Source organism: Odocoileus virginianus, chromosome 20 (assembly GCF_023699985.2).
Source record: "Odocoileus virginianus isolate 20LAN1187 ecotype Illinois chromosome 20, Ovbor_1.2, whole genome shotgun sequence".
NCBI classification, from domain to species: domain Eukaryota; kingdom Metazoa; phylum Chordata; class Mammalia; order Artiodactyla; family Cervidae; genus Odocoileus; species Odocoileus virginianus.
The window spans coordinates 26809794-26831921 of record NC_069693.1 but is presented as its reverse complement, the minus strand read 5'-3'; the positions used below and the strand labels follow the sequence as shown (position 1 = coordinate 26831921).

The 22128-nt window shown below is 47.9% G+C and overlaps 1 protein-coding gene across 2 annotated transcripts in view; it reads left to right on the top strand.

Annotated features, from left to right (window-relative positions):
• The window catches only part of CDH5 (cadherin 5), a 44042-nt gene extending 27204 nt beyond the window's left edge, over nucleotides 1-16838 (top strand). The window contains exons 4-12 of one of the 2 annotated variants that reach the window (XM_020885098.2): nucleotides 795-911; nucleotides 1785-1949; nucleotides 2766-2953; nucleotides 4212-4462; nucleotides 8117-8259; nucleotides 9776-9900; nucleotides 10257-10365; nucleotides 12493-12738; nucleotides 14719-16838. In XM_020885098.2, coding sequence (XP_020740757.1) covers nucleotides 795-911; nucleotides 1785-1949; nucleotides 2766-2953; nucleotides 4212-4462; nucleotides 8117-8259; nucleotides 9776-9900; nucleotides 10257-10365; nucleotides 12493-12738; nucleotides 14719-15233 — 1859 coding nt within the window. In that variant the 3' untranslated portion in view covers nucleotides 15234-16838. Of the gene's footprint in view, nucleotides 1-794; nucleotides 912-1784; nucleotides 1950-2765; nucleotides 2954-4211; nucleotides 4463-8116; nucleotides 8260-9775; nucleotides 9901-10256; nucleotides 10366-12492; nucleotides 12739-14715 lie in introns of both variants that reach the window. The other variant, XM_020885096.2, reaches the window with a different exon arrangement.
• The last annotated feature ends 5290 nt before the right edge of the window (nucleotides 16839-22128 follow it).

Below are 22128 nucleotides of genomic sequence, written 5' to 3'. Positions count from 1 at the left end.
CACCACACACATCCCCCCACACACACACTCCACACATACCCACACACACACACCACACACACACACACACACACACCTTGTTACTCTTTGAAGGCAACCCCACCCACTGCTCTGACTCTCAGGGCTGGCATGCAGAGAGCATAGACTTCACACACGAAGGAGGCCAACTCTGCAACCAAGATAAGGAGTCACCATTAGGGTCCATGCAGGAGTCGGGGTAGGGGGGGGCGCAGTGGAGAGGGACACAGCCTCATTCCCAGGTATGTCACCAGCCTAGACCCTAGGCCACCAGAGGAGACTGTTTCTTCCTCAGTTCTACTCCCAGCCTCCAGGGGATGCAAGAAAAGAACTCCCATCCCCACCCCTTAGTCCAGGTTCTCTGGCCAGGGCTCAAGACCAGACGTTCTTGTTGAGCCTGGGGAGCCTGGAGTTCAAGGGGAAAGAGATGTGACCCCCCCCAGTCTTTTGGGGCCCTTCCTATTCTCTTGTTCTCATGCTTCCAGGAGCAAAAAAAAAAAAAAAGCAGCTCTTCCTCTGTTTCTCCCCATGACACCAGACACTCAGCCCTCCCTCATTTCCCCCATAAAGGAAAACCACCTGTTCTCTTCACCCTTCACGTCTGACTGGGCTGGGCCTCCAGCACTGCCAGCCCTTCAGTGCCAGGCAGGCTCCTCAGAAAACAGGAGCTAGGGGAGGAGGTTCAGGGAACAGCCTGAGCCCCATCTGCCCTCACCTGGGAACGGGGCGAGGGGCTGACAGTCACAAGGCAGCAACCCCGGATTCTCTCCTGACAGGGACCTCCGTCATCCAGGTGACTGCAGTGGATGCAGACGACCCCACGGTGGCAGACCACGCCTCTGTCGTGTACCAGCTCACGAAGGGAAAAGAAAACTTCGACATCCGTGGTCCTGGTCTGTGTGACTAGCCCCCCCAGGCAGCACTGGCTGGGAGGGGGTGGAGGTGCAGGCACAGAGGGAAGCCCAGTCTGACAGGTGTCACCAAGCACTGACGCGCACTTTCCTGCAGATGCAGTCGGTCCCACGTGTCAAGACAAGGGGACTGGGGAGGGCAGGAGGAGGCAGACATGAATTCAGGACGTGAGTTCAAGTTGAGGGGACAAAAATCCAGATGCAAGCAGTGACGCGAGAGGTGGACGAGAATGCTTGTTGGCAGCTCTGGCTATGGAACCACACAGATCTGGTTTCTAACCCCATCTCTGCTGCTCACTGCTTCTAAAGACCTTGGGCAAATCAACCAACCACTGAGCACTGGCGAGTCCTCATGGTGAAAACGGGGAAGGTTATAAGCATGCACCTCATACAGGAGCTGTGAAGTCTGAATTAGATGACGTATAAAGAGCATGTGGTTCATTGTCACTAGCCATCCCATGTGACCTAAAAAACTGTACGGACTGAGTCTTGGGAGAAAGACCGAAGTCCAAGAGGTCAGGCCTGGGGCATGCCACCATTCAGAACAATGGCAAATACACAGTACAACCTACGCTGCACCGAGGCCTAACCCATGACAGCACTTTGCTCAGTCTGAGCCTAGATGTGGCCTCAGGCTCTTTCTCAGCCCATAGTGGACCAAAGTGCTTGTGTGGCTTTGGCCTAGCAATGCAGGGCATGGAGATGGGTGGTGGATCTCGCCTGGCTCTTGGCCCTGGCTGCACAGGGAAGTCACCCAGGACCTCTGAAGTCACGGCTCTCTGAGTAGTGTCTGGGCATCCGTATTTTTTAAAAGCTCCCCAGGTAACATGGTTCCTGACAGGACACATTTTGCAGGACTCATTGTCACCATGAACAAAAACCTGGACCGAGAGATGCAGGACAAGTACGAGGTTGTGGTGGAAGCAGAAGATGCCCAGGGCCGCCGGGGGGAGTCAGGCACAGCCACCGTGTTCATCACTCTGCAGGACGTCAATGACAACTTCCCCATCTTCACCCAGAGTGAGCCCCTCTCCCTGGGCCCTGGCAGGGTGGGGGGGCTCTCAGGGAGGAGGCTGGCGTCCATTTACCTCTCCCTCCACCCCAGAGTGGGCCTACATCAGAGATGCCTTCCCAGTGCTCCCCGTCTCTGCACATACTCCCAAGGCTGCACACCTGGGCTGCCAGGACGCCCTCCTGGGCCATCAGCAGGTCACACTCCCTGTTGTGTGTCATGTACCCAGAGTCCCACTATCAGACAGGACCAGTTTCACCAGATCCCATGACCTCAGGAAAACCCACGAGCCAGGGAGCCAGGGTTCAGCAGAGCACCAGAGCCAGGGCTGGGCCCTGACCCACCCACAGACTGATTCTCCCCACAGGAAAATGTCCAACAAGAGCTCTTCCCATGCGCTGGGTGGGCTGGGGAGGAAGGTCAGATAGATGGCTCATCACCCGCACCTCCAAGGCTGATGTCACTCGGAGGCTCAGCCACTTCAAGAACAGGCCAGTTTACCCTAAAACAACCTCACTGTATACAGTGAAAGCTCCTCAAAGGCAGGGCTTCTCTCTCTTGGCAGCTGACAGATCCCGTAGCAAAGTGCCTGACATACAGGAGGTGCTTAATAACTACCTGTCAGATGGATGAAGGGATGAAAGGACAGATAGAGTGGAACCTCTGTGCCTTGGGACCCAAAATTCCAGAGGAATTACTATTACTACTACTGCTCCTTTATTGTGACCGTTTCCTGTATCAAAATATCCTGGGATAGTATATGTGACAATTACCTTGTCTGTCTCATTAACCCAATGCCCTTTGGGGCGCCCCTTTTGCATCAGCCAGGTACACGTTTTCTGTGCCAGAAGACATCCGTGTGGGCAGCCCCCTGGGCTCTCTGTTTGTTGAGGACCCAGACGAGCCCCAAAACCGGAAGACCAAGTACAGCTTCGTGCAGGGCGCGTACAGGGACACCTTCACCATCGAGACGGACCCCACCCACAATGAGGGCATCATCAAGCCCATAAAGGTTCGCAGGCCTGCAGCAGGGGCATCAGATGGGGGGCTGGGGGCTCCTGGCATGCTCAGGACTCAGCCAGGGGCTGCTCCCAGGCCAGAGGCCTCCAAAGGTCCACATCTGGACCAGTGTGGAGCAGGCCATGTGCTCGTGGATCCTGTGACCCTGGAGCTGGGACATGGAGCCACAAGAGAAGGGTCAGTCCCTTGGGCTGGGCTACCCCAGAACCAGACCTTGAGGCAAGGACTTAGGTGTATACAGCTTATCTGGGGGGGTGATCTCAGGAAGCCTCAGGAGCCGTGAGATGGAAAAAGGACGAGAGTTAATATAGGCTCCTTAGTGAGCAGGTGATCACTGTGGGCGAGTGGGGCACGGTCACACTGGGACATCTGGGCAACTGTGTGGAATATACTTCTGAGTCGCAGCAGTTGTGGGCTGCCTGAGGGCTCCTGGGGGCTCACTTCCTGGCACTTTCTGATCTGCCCTGGGCGCCGCCAGGAGAGCCCTGGTAGATTACAGGTGCTGGTGGCCAAAAGCCGTCAGTGCGTAAGGCAACAGTGGACACCAGGGGGATGGGGTGCCCACTGGCACTGGCTGCTGCAGAGAGAGCAGTCAAACCAGCTGAATCTAGAAGAGGAGAGGTCTGCCAGGGGCACAAACTGCCTTCAGGATGGCCATGCTGAGGACTAGGGGGCCCAGGCCAGGGATCTCCTCCTCAGAGGGGACAGTCAAACCCATGTCCCTGAGCCAGATCGCTCCCCCAGCAGACGTCTCTGGAGTCCCTCTCTGATCCAGCCCTGTGCTGGGAACTGGATATACCCAGGGGAGTCGGACAGCCTCCATGGTACCAAGGCTCTCGGCCAGTAGGGAGAACACACACACACACCAAAGGGGGCCCAGGCAGGGAGCAAAACTACCTGCGTCAGGAGGGGCAGGAACAGGCTCTATGAGGACGTCTGGTTACGTTCAGACAGGCTCCTTGATGGGGTGAGGAGGAGTGTGGCAAGCAGGCAAAAGACTTGAGCAAAGGCACACAGAAAAGGCACAGCTTTGAAGAGCTGTGGGAAGAACCGCTAGCCTGTACTCCCCTTATAGCAAGAGTATGGTTGATCCGCTTGGTGTCCCCAGTACTCAGAATAAAGCCAAGGTCAGGACAAAGCTGAAGACAGCCAGGCCACAGGCCCCTCATCTGTTTAACAGGTGTCATCCCAGCACTACCTTGCAGGGCCTGGTTCAGAGAAGGAGCTCACCACACTGTTTCCTCCCACAGCCCCTGGACTATGAACGCATCCGGCAATACAGCTTCACCATCGAGGCCACAGACCCCACCATTGACCTCCGCTACCTGGGCAGCACCTCCCCCAAGAACATTGCCCGTGTCATTATCAACGTCACAGACGTGGATGAGCCCCCCATCTTCCAGCAGCCTTTTTACCACTTCCAGCTGCAGGAGAACCAGAAGAAGCCTCTGATTGGCTCAGTGCTGGCCAAGGACCCTGACGCTGCTCAACGGGACATCAGGTAAGGGGGTGGAGGTCATGAGAATGGTGATGATCATGACCACACCCTGGCACCAAGGTTCTTACAATCAGCTGGGCTGAGCCCAGGATGCCAAGGGGGAAACTGGCTCCTCACAGCACGGACACTGGGTGTGGGCAAGGGCAGGACAAGAAGCCCAAGCTCTTCCACTAACCCACGTGGCCAGGTACAATCTTGTCCCGCCCAGGTACCCGCTTAGCACAGTCCTGGCCATTACAGCTGCCCATTGTCTGCTCTACTTTGAAGGGGAAGTACAGGTTCCCACGGGTCCCATCTGGGGAGATCTGATGGTTAAGAGGACAACCAACTTGACATACGTGAAACCCCTTCACTAAATATGTTTCATTACAAGTGTCTTCCCCAAACCACAAAAGGGAAAAGTTCATTTCACACAATGAAACAACACAAAGATTTACAAAGAAAGTATCAGTAACCCTGACTTCCAGACAACTCATGTTCATGGTGTGCTGTGATCCTGTGACGCTTTTCTCCATGACCACACAAACACCTGCAGACATTTGTGGTGGATTTGTCATTTGTTTCAGGGCTCTGATTGTTTTAAATTTTTTCTGGATCATAGTATGCCCTTTTCAGCTTCTCAGGGGTAAAGAATTCACCTCCTAATGCAGGAGACGGAAGTTCAATCCCTGGGTTGGGAAGATCCCTTGGAGAAGGAAATAGCAGCCCACTCCAGTATTCTTGCTTGGGGAATCCCATGGACAAAGGAGTTTGGTGGGCTCCAATCCACAGTGCCAAGAGTTGGATGTGAATTAGCAACTAAACCACAATTATGACCATTTCATCACTACTTGTTCCTCCATCTAAACTAGGCACCTCTACCCTCTGTGACAAAAGATGTAGTTCCAGCCCATACTTTCTAGGGCCACATAACATTTTAGAGTATGAACTTCATGCAGTTTCATTTTATTCCAGAGCTGGTAGCCAACTGTGCCAGCACCACTAATCAAATAAGTCATCATTTTCTACCTTTGTTACATACTGAGTTCCTGTATATCCTTGAATCTATTTTTGAATCCTTTGTTCTGTAGCAAAGTCATTCCATTTTATTGTAGCAGCTTTCTACTAAAACTTGGTATGTATAATGCAAGTCCCTCCCCCAAGTATTTTTTCACTTTATATAACTTTAATGCATTCTCAAACATCTGTTCTTTCTTGTGAACCATAAAACTCTTGAGTTTTATAAAAAGCATTAGAATTCTAATGAGAATTGTGTTTGCATATCAGTTTGGGGAGAGTCAACGCTTCCCTGGTGGCTCAGAGGGTAAAGCGTCTACCTGCAGTGCGGGAGACCCAGGTTCAATCCTTGGGTTGGGAAGATCCCCTGGAGAAGGAAATGGCAACCCACTCCAGTACTCTTGCCTGGAAAATTCCATGGACTGAGGAGCCTGGTGGGCTACAGTCCATGGGGTCACAGAGAGTCGCACACGGCTGAGCGACGTCACTTTCACCTTCAATGCTCTATTAAGGACAAATGTGTCCCTCCCTTTTGACCACATCTCATAAGTTTGGGGATGACTGTTTTCATAGCCATTCTATTTTAGATAGTCTGTAATGATAATTTTTAATTCTTCACTGATCCAATGGTTTATTTAAGAGCCCTTTCTTCCCGTTTACAAGTGGTAGGGCATTTTTTGGTTTTAACATGTTCTGTGGTATAACACAACTGTCCTTTTGTCCATTTTCCTCTGTAATATCTAAGCTTCTGCTTTATGTATTTTAAATTTTTCTATTCAGTTAACAAAGGTTTATAATTATTTTACCTTCATTATGACTTGTCTCTTTCATCCTTATGACAGTACACAGTTTGTCCTGCTTAAATATTTTGTCCTTTGCTCCATGTTGCCTGATGTAAGGTTTGTCAGTACTGTTTTCATGTTACTGATGTTCGCCTGAAATTTTCCGACCTTTGCTCTTTTTATAGATAATTTTATTTACTTATTTGGCTGTGCTGCATACTCACTGCTGCACGGGCTTTTCTCTAGTTGTGGCAAGCAGGGGCTACTCTCTAGCTGCTGTGTGCAGGCCTCGCGTGCCGGTGGTTTCCCTCGTTGTGTGCAGAGCACGAGCTCTAGAGCTTGAGGGCTTCAGTAGTCACAGTTCCCAGGCTCGAGAGCACAGGCTCAGAGTCGTGGCACATGGGCTTAGTTGTTTTGCAGCATGTGGGATCTTCCCAGACCAGGGATCAAACCCATGTCTCTTACACTGGCAGGCAGATTCTTTACCACTGAGCCATCAAGCCCCAATCTTTACTTTTAATATTTCTAGGTCATTCGGCATTTAAGTTGTGTCCTGAAACTGGAATGCAGATGGCTTTGCTTTTCAACCGAAACTGAGAGGCTTCATGTTTAACCTATTTACATTTTTCATCATAAATGATGGGTTTGATCTTATTTCTTTTAGCCTGTTTTACATTGGCTATTTCTCAAAATTAATGACTTTTTTCTCTTCCCCATCTTTGTTGTAGTTTTTTTTTTTTCACATTTTTTCTCCTAGGTATTTGGATGGAATATATGCATTTTTACTTCTGCCAGTGACATTATTTCTAACTGTAAAACTTAAACTGGTATCCTGGACCAATATTTTCTACTTATAAATCTCTCTCTCACACACACACACACACCACCACCACCACCACCACCATCACCACCACCACCACTGCTTTCCTATTTATGATAAAGAAATCAACAATTTCCATTTAATTCCTCCCAAGCCAGATTTTTTACTTTATTTTGAGACATTTCTTAGATGAAGCGAGTTTTCACAAAAAGTTTTTCAGGACCCATCTTGTGGGTGATATACTTCCTGAGTTCTTTCATATTTACAAATCAAAAATATTATCAATGTCTTCTAGTGCTTAACATTATGTGAATGTCTAGGATTAAGTCTGATTTCTCCTTCTTTATAAGGATGTATTTTTCTGTCTGGCCTCTCTTCAATTTCTTTACACACCTCTGAAATTCCAAAGTATCATCAGAATATAGCTAAATATTGATCTTTTTTCCACTATGCCTGATATCAATGACCTCTTTTAATATATAAACTTGGGTCTTTGTTCAGATCAAGAAGTTTTCTTTTATTACATCATTTGTTATTTCTTCTGTTCTGGGAATTTTCCTTAGTATTAGAAAAAATATATCTGGAACATTATGGATTTTTTTCACCTCTCTTTTCTTCTCTTCATGCCTTTTTCTTAAGAACTTTTCAAAGTTTTACTTCACAAATTTAATTTCCTTTCAATCACTTCTTACCTCTTCTGGTTCCTTTTTTTATTTCTTCCTGGCTCTTACCCAACTTATCTTTTCATTAATCACAAAATCCAATTCAAGCTGAAGTAAAGCTGACTACAGTGCCACCTGCCTCAACTCTGAAGATACTGTTGATGGAGTCTCAGGGTCCACCCTCATCCCAGTGATCGCAACAGTGCCTGGATCAAAGAGATTATCTCACTACTCTGATGCTCTCTGGGTAGTCAGGTGCAATGAACAGTGAGAGAAGGGTGGGGGATGATGCAAGGGACAGATCCTAAAGGGCCTCGTCTGTCCTTCTGGGGAGTCTGGACTCCACAAAGAACAATGGAAAGCCATGAAATCCCTTGAAACTCTTTCCCCTGGACAGGTACTCCATCCGTAGGACCAGTGACAAGGGCCAGTTCTTCGGAATAACCAAGAAAGGGGATATTTACAATGACAAAGAACTGGACAGAGAAGTGCACCCTTGGTACAACCTGACAGTGGAAGCCAAAGAGGTGGATCCTAGTGGTGAGTGGCCCCTTTCGCCAGATGACCTGGGCTCTTCTCCTTTCCTCATTCTTTTAAAATTGGCATAAGCTGTCATTTGAGGCCTCCAGAGGTACTATAAAGCACTGCTAGTGCACCACTTGGCTGGTGCACCACCAGGGCCTCCAGCCCCAAGTGTAGATGGACCAGCCATATCCATGTCACCTGAGACTGTGTTAGAAGACCAAAACGGCAGGCGCCAACCCCAGACTGAGTCAGACTCTCATGCACACTACAGTTTAAGAAGCACTGTTCCAAAACAGGCTGCCATATGTCCCTGTGATGGGAATCACATGAGTCACCTCTTAAACACAGAGCTTCTCAGATGACTCTCTGGAGGCCCTAGTCCAGAGAGTCAGAAAGAGCAGGGAATGTGCACTGAACAAGTGCCGTGTGATTTTTATTATCATGGACATTTGGGAAAGGCTGCTTTGGAGACTGTTTATGTGCCAGTTAGTGGGTTGAATTCAAAATCTGAAGCACTTGCCAACTCTAAGATTGTTAGTCTCCAGAAAGTAGGGTAACTGTTGCCAGAGGGAAAGGCAGGTGTTGGAGCTTTGCATTCTTAGCCTATGTGAAAAAAAACACAACTGCTCTCCAGGAGAAGGATCAACATTCCACACCCTTCCCGGAGACCAATGGGGCCCAGAAAAGGGGTGACTTGGCCAAAGTTCCACTGGTGCTAACCAGGAGGGTCCCTGTCTCCTGCTGGCAGCATGTCCCCCACACGGCAGCCAGGCCAACTTCAATAGACTTCTGAGTGCTTTCCAGATCAATCTTCGCCCCTTTCTTCCCCATCTAATCTCACTCATACAATTTTTAAATCTTATAGTAATAGCTTACTGTGCATTTTAAAATATAGAAAATACAAAAAAGAAGAAGAAAAGTATCCCTCTGCCATAACCCCACCATACAGCAACAGTTCCCGGTAGCACTCTAGTGTGTTTCCTCTGGTCTTTTTTCTATCTGTCATTTTATACAAGTGAAATCATAGTACCCTGAATTTTTACTTAAGCTTATTCCAGAATTATTTTCTCATGGTACTAAAATGTCTTTATTAAAGAGATTACAACTTTTAAAATGTAATTTACATGGTCCATTCTTTTAAACTGGCCCTGTTTATTAAAGCAATTTCACACAGACTGTTTACCTTTTCAATTATTCTGTAGTTAATTTAAATTGGTTTGATTACTTAAATTACTGCATTGATTTAATAATTACTTGATTTAATTAAAACCTTTAAAAATACACTTATGTTGTTTCTCTTTTTGACTCTTACAAGTAATTCTCTAGCAAATATCCTTATGCATGAGGCTTTACCCCACTTCCTCTTCTGTTCCTTTCATCCAGAATGCCATCCCTGGCGGTCCTTCTAAATGTCCACAGCCCCCTCTTCCAGAAAAAAGAGCACCCCTCCAGGACTCCCACCAATACACCTTCTAATCTCAGGGCTGACATCTGCTAAATCCACTGTAGTGACGAGTCCTTTCTCCTTCAGGGACTCCCACGGGCAAAGAATCCATCGTGCAGGTCCACATTGAAGTTATGGATGAGAATGACAACGCCCCAGAGTTTGCCAAGCCCTATGAGCCCAAAGTGTGTGAGAATGCCCCCCAGGGCAAGGTGAGTCTGGCTCAGGTGGGAGGGTGAGGCAGTGCCTGCCTGGGTCAGACCAAAGGGGCAGCACTTCCCGGTCACAGTCAGCTGGCACTTCATGAGCTTAATGTAACCTGTACAACAGCCTTGAGGAAAGATGACATTCCCCCTATAGATGGTGAAACTGAGGCTCAGAGAGAATGTGTAGTGAGCAGATTCGTGGGCAGGCAGGTGGCAGAAAGAGTGACTTTTGGAGACCATTGAGGTTAGTGTCACAAGTGAGAGGCAGCCACAGTCAGGTCTAAACCCAAAGTCCCTCACCATCACTGAAACCCCAGCCAGCTCACCACCACCACTAATCATCCCCGTCTTCCACCCTCCAGCTGGTCGTGCAAATCTCGGCAATAGACAAGGATATAACACCACGAGATGTGAAGTTCAAGTTCTCCCTGAGCACTGAGGACAGCAACTTCACCCTCATTGATAATCACGGTGCGCCTTGAAGCAGTCAGCCTGGCTCTTGGAGTGGGAGGGGTTGGGGGTGGGGAGGTGGCGGTCAGAGATGGAGTTATTTGAGTCTTGAGATGCCAGGGTCAAGGACTAAGCCAATGAATCAGGTGCCCTCACTGGGGCTATCAAGTTCCAAGATATTGTATACAATTCCCACCACATACCTTATTGGTCTGTGTAATGGTCAGAGCCACCCTGGCCACACTGCCAAGTCCACATGGCTTTGCCTTTTCCCTTCAGATACCCAAGTCATTGAATAGGCACAGAATAGATATGGGGTGTAGACAGCCTGGTTCACAAACTAACTAAGGGACTCCTTCCCATGGGATCTCTGTGGTCAGTACAACTGCAAATTACTCTATGACATGGAACTTTGAGGTTGCTCCCAAAGAGCCAAAATGGGACATCTGAAACCAAAATGCCAAGAATACAGTGTTTTGATTTGGCCACAATGACTGCTTAACACCAGGTGTCCTCAGGATGGGATCTGGTCTACCAGTCACATCCCAGAGTCCTGTGATGTCAGCAGTGGCCAATCAGAGCTTCTGATGAGTATGTGCTTCCCAGAGTGATGAAGCTGAGTTGGCTGGATTCCAGCCAAAAACAGACAGGCTTCCATGCTTTCTGCACCTTCCTCAGAAAAAAACATAGAAAATCCCCCTTGGGTCTAAAGAGAGCAATCCTTCCTCCAGAATGGAGTGGACTCCCTGCCCATCCCTAACTGGCAACATGGTGGTTGGTGAGGATCCCACCATAGAAACAGCCATTGCCACCTCTGAGGAAGGTCAGGGACTGGGATCCCTGAGAGTGAGGGGGACCCAGGGGACCAGCCACAGACTCATCCTGAAGGGATGAGGATGGTAGCCAGGACATGCTGACAGTCAGGGCCATACCATTCAACATTCCGCTGTCTTTAGTAGTAAATAATGTGGAAAAAATACCTGTCACAACCATCCCCAGTGCCAACCTCAAACCCACCTCACAGGAGGTCAGCAATGGAGTCAAAAGCTTAAGTGTCACCCCAAAGACACCCCACATGTGATCAGGAGATAAGTTTGTTGGTCTCAGACTACTTAAAACATGAATGTCCTGCTACAATATTAAATGAGTATAGCAAGAAATCTCTAATTTATCTCATACGGTCTCAGTGGCCATACTGTTACTATTTTCTATTATAGTAGATCTGGCTACTTAATAATGAAATGTAATTGGCTTCCATTTGAAATCTATAAGACGGCCTCCTTTGCTTTTGGCTTCCTGAGTATGCCAATCCCACCCATGTGCCTATATAAAGCCTGGAGTAGGGAATCCCTGCACCTTTGACCATCACAACCTCCCAGGAGCCAGTAAAAGACACATTTTCCTGGCCTCTGCCCAGAGGCACTAAATCAGAAATTCAGGAAAGGAGAAGGGGGGAAAAAAAGGAAGGAGGAGTAGAGGGGAGGTAGGTGGGAGTGGGGTCTGAAAATCAACATGTTTAAAAATCTCCCTGGGGAATTCTGTACATGGACTGATTGGAGTTGAGAGAGAGAACCAATATTTGGGCCAAACCACAGTCCCAATTCCAGGCTGCCCAGGGAATCCTCAATTACAAGTGTAATCACTCCCCCAGTGCTTCAGGGGACCTGTGCATTGGTCTTACTTTCTAATGGGTTTTCAGGGATAGCAAAAACAGCCTTAGAAGTTAGCCTAACGCTAAAAGACTTTTTAAATTTTGTAAGACTTTGTTTTCCCCTGATTGTTCATCAAAGCTTGAAACAATGCATTAATTAACTGAGAGTTCTCTCTTACTGAAGTAGGGTTAGGGGTCAGGTATTTCAGTTACCCATAGAAACAAAAAAGCAAGGATTTTAAGTACTGGCCAAGTCCTTCTTAGAGGCCAAATCGAAGCAGCTGCCCAAAACATCCCCTCTCTAGAGGAACAGACCTGCCCTCAAATGGCTAAAACACGAGGCAGGGGTATAAAGGGCAGACACATGGCCCAGGCAGCACATGAGCTGGTCCAGTTACTGAGGGCTTCCTGGAGGAGGTGGGCCACGCTGTCGGTGTTGATGAGAGAATGGGCACTCCAGACAGCAGCGCCTGACTCCGAGGCCTTGGTGTTTCCAGATAACACGGCCAACATCATAGTCAAGTACGGGTATTTTGACCGGGAGCGTGCCAAGGTCCACCACCTGCCCGTGCTCATCTCGGACAATGGGAGGCCCAGCCTCACGGGCACCAGCATGCTGCACGTGACCGTGTGCAAATGCAACGAACAGGGCGAGTTCACCTTGTGTGAGGAGATGGCCGCCCAGGCGGGCATCAGCATCCAGGCGCTGGTCGCTATCTTCCTCTGCATCCTCACCATCACAGGTCAGTGCGCAAAAGGATGGGAGGGGACGGTGAGGGGGCTGCGGGGGCGAAGAAAGGGGCCAGGGATCCAGGCAGGCCCAACCCTGCTGCTTTCAGCCCAAAGTGCAGCCTTGTGCCGGGTGCGAGGTCCACCTCCCTGGGTGCCGCAGGGTGGGAGTGGATGACAGGGGAGGAGGAGGTGCGGCTCAAGACCCCTTCCCCAGTTTAAAATACTTTATATAACATTCAGTCATTCAACTGACATATTTTGAGCACTTATTGTGTGTCAGGCACTGTTCTAGGCACTTTTTTATATAAAATCTCATTTGAAAAAAAAGAGGATCCAGTCTCTCTTTTGGAGAGAAATGAGAAGTGTAAAATTTCTAGTTTAAATTATCACCTGGGTGGGGCTTTCTTCTCTTTTTTTAGGATTCCTCCAGCCTTGATCTCTGTCTCTTTTTTTTTCCCCCCTTGTTTGGGCCTCAGAAACTTTAGGGGCATTTTAAACCTGGCCTCAGCATAGGTTCTCCAGGAAGTAGACCCTGGGAAAAGGATTGATTTATTTGAGAAGTGGTCCCAGGAAAGCCCAGAAGGAAGAGTTGGAGTTCTGACAGGGAAAGGAGGTGCAGGGCAGTGAAGGAGATGAAGGGAGGTGAAAGGAGCTGGTGAAGGGCAAGCTGTCACACAAGCTGCCCCCACGGGTCACCAGAGCTTCTTCTCCCTCGGGGCTGGGTGGCAGCACTCACAGTCATGTTCATCTACCAGTGCCCACCAGCGGGTGGCTGGGGTTCCCCCTGCTCTTCAGCTGGGGCAGGAGCCAGCCATCCAGAGGAAGCCCTTGAGTGGTCAGAGGTCACTCTGCATCCTACAGTGACAGGACCGGGGACACAGTGGGGCACCCACATTATCTGCCCCAGGCCTTTCCTGCCAGTGGCTCCCCTGAGAGGCCCCCTGGCAGAGCCCCCCTTCTGTGGCAAAGAGGACAGACTGAGATTCCCCTCTCAATAAAAATCTGTAATAATGATGATCCTGGCATCCCCACCACACGTAGAATTGCACTTAACCTCGCAGCCACCCTATCAGATGTAAACAGCAGAGGAGTCATCACTCCCATTTTACAGACAAGGAAACACTCAGAGGGCCATCCTGGCTTGCCTAGTAAGAGTTTCATAAGTATCTCCAGGCTAGAAGGACAGAGTCTAGGGATGTTCTGGGCCTACTTCCAGGAGCTCTCTGCCCCACATGGTCCACCCCTCCTAGGGCTGGCAACCCTTATGCAGTCATACCCCTCAGAGCTCCGAGCAGGGCCAACATCACACCACTGCCTGATCATGCGACTCTGGGCAAGTGACTCAGCTTCTCTGAGATCAGTCCACTTATGTAAATGGGGATAATAATACCTACCTTGAGTAAAAGAACACGAAAACGTGCCACCACCATGCCAGAATGTACACAATAGGTGTGCTCAAGCGTGGCTGCTGCCACTGCAATGGGCGCCATGTCCACCAGCTCCGTCATGACCCACCATCCTCATCATGGCTCAGAATCTTTGCACCCCAAATTCCAACTCCATCTTTCCCCCTCTTCTGCCCCCACCTCTGGCCTCCTGGCCTTTGCAGATGACAGAGAATTTGTCACAGTGCTAAGACGTGGGAGGTTGCAGTTAGATGGGAAGGAGAGTGGCAGGAGAAAATGAACTTAAGAGGAGGTCCACTGCGTTCCTCTCCTCCCATCCCTACTGTGGTCAGTGACACCAACAAGGATCATACCCTGGGGTGGGGGTGGGATGGACGTGACTCTGGGCTGGGAGTGAGGGTGCTGAGGGTGGACCCACCATGAGTCCAGATGGAACCAAAGCTTCTGTGTTGGCCCAGGTGTCACTGGGAGCTGGGCTGGTGCAGGGATGCCCAGGGAGGAGGGGAGGGAGCAGGTGGACCTGGGAGGTGGAAGGCAGGGGAAGCCGCCACCCGGCCTGACCAGCTCTGGCTCACTGACCAGCAGTGATCACCCTGCTCATCATTCTGCGGAGGCGGCTCCGGAAGCAGGCCCGCGCCCATGGCAAGAGCGTGCCGGAGATCCACGAGCAGCTGGTCACCTACGATGAGGAGGGCGGCGGCGAGATGGACACCACCAGCTACGACGTGTCGGTGCTCAACTCAGCGCGCCACAGCGGGGCCAAGCCCCCGCGCCCGGCGCTGGACGCGCGGCCGCCCCTCTACGCTCAGGTGCAGAAGCCACCGCGGCAAGCGCCCGGGGCACACGTGCCCGGGGAGATGGCCACGATGATCGAGGTGAAGAAGGACGAGGCGGACCACGACGGCGGCGGCCCGCCCTATGACACGCTGCACATCTACGGCTACGAGGGCGCCGAGTCCATTGCCGAGTCCCTCAGCTCCCTGGGCACGGGCTCATCGGACTCGGACATTGACTACGACTTTCTCAACGACTGGGGACCCAGGTTCAAGATGCTGGCCGAGCTGTACGGCTCGGACCCCCAGGAGGAGCTGGTGTATTAGGGGGTCACGGGCCTCCGGGCCTGGGCCCCAGACCACTTGCGGCTGGGGCTAATCGGACACGAGGCATTGAGCCCTCCGATTGTAGCACTCCTGTCCCAGCCTAACAGCCCTTCCTTGCGGGTCCCAGAGACTTCACCACCTTGGTTGGCAAAATCCAAGTTCCTGAAGCGTCCAGGAACATATTTCAGCCATGGCTACTCCCCAAATGCTGGAAAATCAAGGCTGGTATGCTGTCTGGGTTGAGACATCCATATAACCCTGTCACCTGAAATCGCGGGGTCCAACTCAAAGACTTTCTCTGACTCTTCAAAGCAGCTTATGCTCAGTTGCTGCAGGGGGTGGGGGGTGGGGGTGGGGTCTTTCCTTGAGGTCCCTGGGGAGGCCCTGGTGCCTGTCAGCCTGGAGGCAAAAGGCTGGACAGCATGACCGTGGGGCAAGACTCTCTGTAGCCCTGACCTACCAGAGACTGGGACCACCCATCACACTTGTCCCACCTCAGCCTCCTCACATGCTCCCAAGTACCCCCGCATTCCTCAGCCTCTCCCCAGGCCTGTCCAGAGAGAGGAAGGACCTCTTGACATCTCCCAGCCTTGGGTCCTGAGGTGACCTCGCTGGCCCGCCGTGCCTGTAACTATGCTGTACTGTGTATTGAAAATCCACCCAAGGTCAGGGAAGTGGCTCGTTGAACTCTGAAGCAACTGTGAATTCTCCCTGGAGGAGCAGTGGAGACCAAGTGTGACAAGAGACCATAGGGTGAGGGCCACCTGCACACCCACTCCCTCCGGAGGGGGCTGGGAGTCACTGTGACCCCAATTTGAGACTCATGACACCCCTCCAGTTTTGCCTGGGAAGCAGGGCAGGTGTTCCCAGAGCAAGGACTTCTCCCCGTCTCTCCTGGTCACTCGTTCATGCTCTTTTTTTCTTCCTTTCCATCTATTCTTGATCTTTTGGCTTAGTGGCACTTAGGATGTGACCCATGACTGCACAACAGAGCCGTGCCGTTTGTCTTCACACCTCACTGCTGCCACATCTCAGGGAACCCCAGCAGGGCCCCCTCCCTGCAGAAGGCAAGGCCCCTGCTCAAAACCTGTGATCACCTGTGTCTCTTCCACTTTCAGCCACATATGGAACTTTCCACCGCAAACACGTCTTGGGGAAGGGGCATCACTCAACAGAAGGGGGGAGGAGGGGAAGGAGGCAAATTCTCCAATTCACCCTCTGTCAGGGACCAAGGCTCCTACTGTGGGCAAGGCCCCTCAATTCAGGGGATTGTAGATAACACTGACTTTTAATCTTTAACTGATAACTAGTTTTTTAATATTTTTTATACTAATAATACTTAACACATTTCTAGCTCTCACAGACATATAGAATAAGGGTATTTGCATAATTAGTAGGTTGCTATTGAGGTTAACAATTTTATTTGGGGTTTTTTAGTTGGATCAAGAAATTTCTGTAACCATCTGTTTCCTATCATTGTAGTAATTGATCTAGTAATAATGACTATATATATATATATGTATATATATATATATATAGGCTACACTGGTGCATGGAACATACTGTATTTTTTTTAATAACTAAATAAAGAAAAATCTTCAAATACGTCTCTTTCTAGAGCTAAGTGAGCTCGTGAGAAATAGAAGCACATACACGCCGCCACCACCACCACCGTCATCAGAGGAATCCAGAGTGCAAGGTGACACTTGCTGTCAGGGTTTCAGACACACACTGCAGGAAAGTGACTGCAGCAGACAATAACAAGGGACACCTCGTCCATCCTGGTCTCCTCCCAGACGCCCACACCTTCCCTCAGCCTGCACATGCCCCCCAGTCCTACCCTGACTCTACCCAACAGGCAGGGCCTCCGGCAGCTGAGCCGCCACACCTTTTCCAGGTGACAAATGGACCAGGTGGGTGAGATAAACCAGCAGTGAGGGAGGAAATCAACCTCTAATTAGCTGGCTAACAACAGTGACAGCAGCTGGCACTTCACTCAGGTGTGTGAACCCCAACACTGAGGTCCTGCCTGGAAATAAAAAATGAGAATAGGAAGCCTCCCTGCCAGACTTAGGACTGGAATTGGGGAGGCGAGAGATGAAGCTCAGGCCCCTGGCTCCTTCACCCCTGCCAGCAGCGTTTCCTGGGCAGTGTGTCTCTCAGGGACGGCATTTTGAAGACTGTGCTCTGGATAAACACTACTTCTTGGAGCTCTCAGGGGGTCAGTATGTCTTAACTCCAATTTTGTTCTAATTTCCCTTGTGATTTCTCGATCCATCGGTTATTTGAAATGTATTGTTTAATTTCCAAATATTAGTGAATTTTCTAATTTCCTTCCATTATTGACTTCTAATTTCACTCCACTGGGGTCAGAGAATTTTTATGATTTAAATCCTTTTAAAGTTTATGATTTAAAACTAGTAAATTTATACTAGTTTTATACCCTAAAACATAGCTCATCCTGAAGAGTGTTCCACATGCACTGGAGAGGTACATTATAAGCCCATATGCCTCTAACAACAATCTACTGTTGTGATGGAGTGTTCCATAGTGGTATGTTAGGGTTGTTCAAGTCTTTTGTTTCCACATTGATCTTCTTTCTTGCTACTATTTAAATTTTATTGAAAGTTAAGTGCTAAAATCTCCAACTAGTACTGTTGAATTGTGTATGTCTCCCTTCAATTCTGTCAGTTTTTGCTTCATGTATTTTGGGTCTCTGTTTTTAGAGGCATATAGGCTTATACTTGTTATATCTTCTTCTTGATGGACTGACCCTTTTAGCATTATAAAATGTACCTCTTTGTATGTAGTCACAATTTTTATTTCAAAGTCTGATTTGTCTCATATTAGTACAGTCACTCCAGCTGTCTTTTGGTTACTGTTTACATGGTATATCTTTCCTATCCTTTTCAACCTATTTGTGCCTTTTAATACAAAGTATCTTCTGTGAATAAAATATAGTTAGATCGTGGCAGTTTATCCATCCTACCAGTCTCCGCAGTGTTGTCTTTTAATATAAACTGTATCTTCTGTGAACAAAACAGTTGGATCATGGCAGTTTATCCATCCCTACCAGTCTCTGCTATTGAAGTATTTAATCCTTTTACATTTAATGTGATTACTAGTAAGGTAGGATTTATGTCTGTCACTTTCCTATTTGTTTTCTATGTCTTGTCTTTTTTGTTCCTCTATTATCCCGTTATTGCCTCTTTTATGTTAAACAGATATCTTTTAGTATACTATTTTAATTCTCCTGCAATTTCTTTTACTGTATTTTTTGTTATTTTCTTAGTGGTTCTCCTAATGATTATACCTAAAATCTTAATCCTTAACTTAGAACAATCCAGGTAAAATCTGTACGAACTCAATTTAAGTTGTGTACAAAACCTTACCCCTAATATCTCCACTTCCTCCCCGCCTCCTTTGTGGTGTCACTGCGCATATTACAGTGTTGTACATTGTATGCCCACTAACATAGATTTGTATTTATTGCTTTATGCAGTTGTCTTTTAAATCATATAGGAGGGGAAAAAGGAATTACAAACTACATATACACTGTCTTTTATATCTACCTATATAGTCACTTTTATCACTGATCTTTATTTCTTCATGTGAATTTAAGTTACCGTCTACTGTCTATTACTTCAGCTTGAATGATCCCTTTAGTATTTTCTGTAGGGAGAGTCTTCTAGTGAGGAATCTCTCCATTTTACCTGGGAAAACTTGATTGCATGTTTATTTTCTTTTTGTAGGATAGTTTTGCTAGATACCAAATTAATGGTTGATATGCCTTTTCTTTCAGCCCTTTGAATTTCATCCCATGGCCTTCTGACCTCCCTGGTTTCTGATGAGAAGCTGACTGTTAATCTTACTGAGGAAAATTTTATGTGATAAATTATTTCTCTCTTGCTGCTATCAACAGTCCCTCAGCCTGTGATTTTCAATAGTCTCATTATGATGTGCCTAGGATAGGTTCTAGAGTTGATCTTTCTTGGAATCCACTGAACTTCTTGAATGTATCTATTAATATTTTTATCAAATTTGAGAAGTTTGGGGCCATTATTTTTTCAAATATTCTACCTCTCTCCTCTCCTCTGTGTGTTAGTCACTCAGTTGTATCCGACTCTTTGAGACCCCATGGATTGGAGTCTGCCAGACTCCTCTCTCCATGGGATTCTCCAGGTAAGAATACTGGAGTGGGTTGCCATTTCCTTCTCCAAGGGGATTTCCCAACCCAGGTATCGAACCCAGGTCTCCTGTATTGCAGGTGGATGCTTTACCATCTGAGCTATTAGGGAAGCCCTCCTCTCCTCTGGGACTCCCATTTTGCTTTTGTTAGTATATGTGCTAATTTCCTATGGATATATAGATTTCTATTCGTTTCTTTTTTCTTTCTGTTCCTCAGACTAGATTATCTCATTTTACCTATCTTCAAGTTGGCTGACCCTTTCTTCAGTCAACTCACATTTGCTCTTAAGCTCATCAGGTGAATTTTTATTTCACTCACTGTACTTTCAACTCCAGAATTTCTATTTGGTTCTTTTTAAAGCCTCTTTATTGACATTCCCTATTTGATGACACATCGGTCTCATACTTCTCTTTCATTCTTTAGACATGGTTTCCTTTAGTTCTTTGAACATATTTTAAATAACTGGCTTAAAGTATTTGTCTAATAAGACCAACATTTGGGTTTCTTTAGGGATAGTTTCTGTGGGTTGCTTGTTTTCCTGTCAACGGGTCAATTTTTCTTATTTCTTGGCATGTGTCATAATTTTTGTAGTAAATTGGATATTTAGATAATACAATATGGCAACTGTGGAAACCAGAGTGTTGTTGCTAGGTTTTCTTGGTGCTACAGTTTGTTTATTGACTTTCATTTGTTGTGTGTAGCTACTGAAGTCTCTCTTTGACTGTTATTGTTCTGTTGGTAAGTCATGTCCGACTCTTTGTGACCCCATGGACTGCAGCACACCAGGCTTCCCTGTCCTCCACTATCACCCAGTCTGCGCAAATTCATGTCCATTCAGTTGGTGATGCTGTCTAACCACCTCATCCTCTACTGCCCACTTCTCCTTATGCCTTCAATCTTTCCAAGCATCAGGGTCTTTTCCAATGAGTTGGCTCTTCACATCAAGTGGCCAAAGTATTGGAGCTTCAGCTTCAGCAATAGTCCTTCCAATGAATATCCAGGATTGACTTCCTTTAGGTATTACTGGTTTGATCTCCTTGATAGTCTAAGGGACTCTCAAGAGTCTTCTCCAGCACCAAAATTCAAAAGCATCAATTCTTTGGCACTCAGCCTTCTTTATGGTCCAACTCTCACATCTGTACATGACTACTGGAAAAACCACAGCTTTGACAATATGGACCTTGTCAGTGAAGTGATGTCTCTGCTTTTTAACATGTTACCTAGGTTTGTCATAGCTTTCCTTCCAAGGAGCAACTGTCTTTTAATTTCATGGCTGCAGTCACCATCCGCATGCTATTCTCTTTGGTAGTAGTCAGTTAGTGACTGGACAGAGTGCCTTAAACGCCTGGAATGAAGAAGTCTCTCAGCATTTGCCAAGGGGTTCTTTGTGTGTGTTGAGGAACTCCTTCAATGCTCAGGCAGACAGTTTACAAATCTGTCTTAGGCTTCACTTTCTGTTGCACAGAGTTTCAAGATAAGTCAGAGGTGAGAGCTTAGGGCCTTCCCAGGTCTTCCCTGAGAATGTGCACAGCCCTACACATATGAGTGGCCTTTTAGATTCCTAGGAATGTACCAAAGTTTTTCAAAGCCCTCTGCAGACAGCTTATTCCCTAAGTTTTCCTTTAAAATTTTTGGTCGTCTTGTTGTTTGCCCTGCCTGTTATCACTGCCTAAGGCAACTGTGATGTTAAAAGACTGTCACCAATCATTTTCGACAAATGCTCTCAGGAAAAAAAACAAACAAACGCTTGCATTAAGCAAGCTTCAAGTTGGGTCAAATACACACAACCTTTCAAGGGAGCTCACCTAAGGAAGCACCAGATAGGTCAAAAAACACCAGGTATCTAGGAACTGAGCTTTGGAGGAGTTTATATTCTGTTCTGCTCCTTCCAGTGGCTGCCAGGCTGCTGATTTTCACTATAGCTGTGGAGCTATTGGGTTTCAAGGTGACTACTCGGCTATAGAGAAGTGGATGGGACTAAGGCAAGTTCAGTTCAGTTCAGTCGCTCAGTTGTGTCCGACTCTTTGCGACCCCACGAATCACAGCACACCAGGCCTCCCTGTCCATCACCAACTCCCGGAGTTTACTCAAACTCATGTCCATCAAGTCAGTGATGCCATCTAGGCAAGTTAAAACTCTGCAAAGTTAACTATTCTTACCACAATTTAGCCATTGGTTTTTGCCACTTCTTTTTTTGTTTTGTTGTTGATGTTTGTTCTTGCTTGCCATGCCAAGCAGCTTGTGGGGTCTTGGCTCACTGACCAGTTCCTGGCCCCTGGCAGTGGAAGCACTGAATCCTAACCACTGCTAAGCCCTGGACCACCAGGGAATTCCCTTAGCTATTTGTTTTTGATGAATACTCCTTGGATTGTTTCAAGCCTTTGGGTAATTTCCAAAGGTCCAAAAAGGTTGGTTTTGACCATTTTTTCCAGTGTTCTCCTTGCTTTTATGGAAGAGAGGATTTCCTTATTCTGCCATTCCTGCTGATGTCACCCCCTCAGGTTGGTTTTTGAGCTCTATTTTCCTGTTTGAAGTGCTTGCCCTCTGAACTCACAGTTGTCCAACCCCTGAAGCCCATGAGATCTGTGTACTACTTTCTTCTCCAAGAAGTCTCCCAGGCACTCCCACATCAGGGAGTCCCTCTCCCTCCAGCCTTCCAGAGGGGCCTGGCTCTGAGCATGCTGCCATGCTGGCCACATTCTCTCT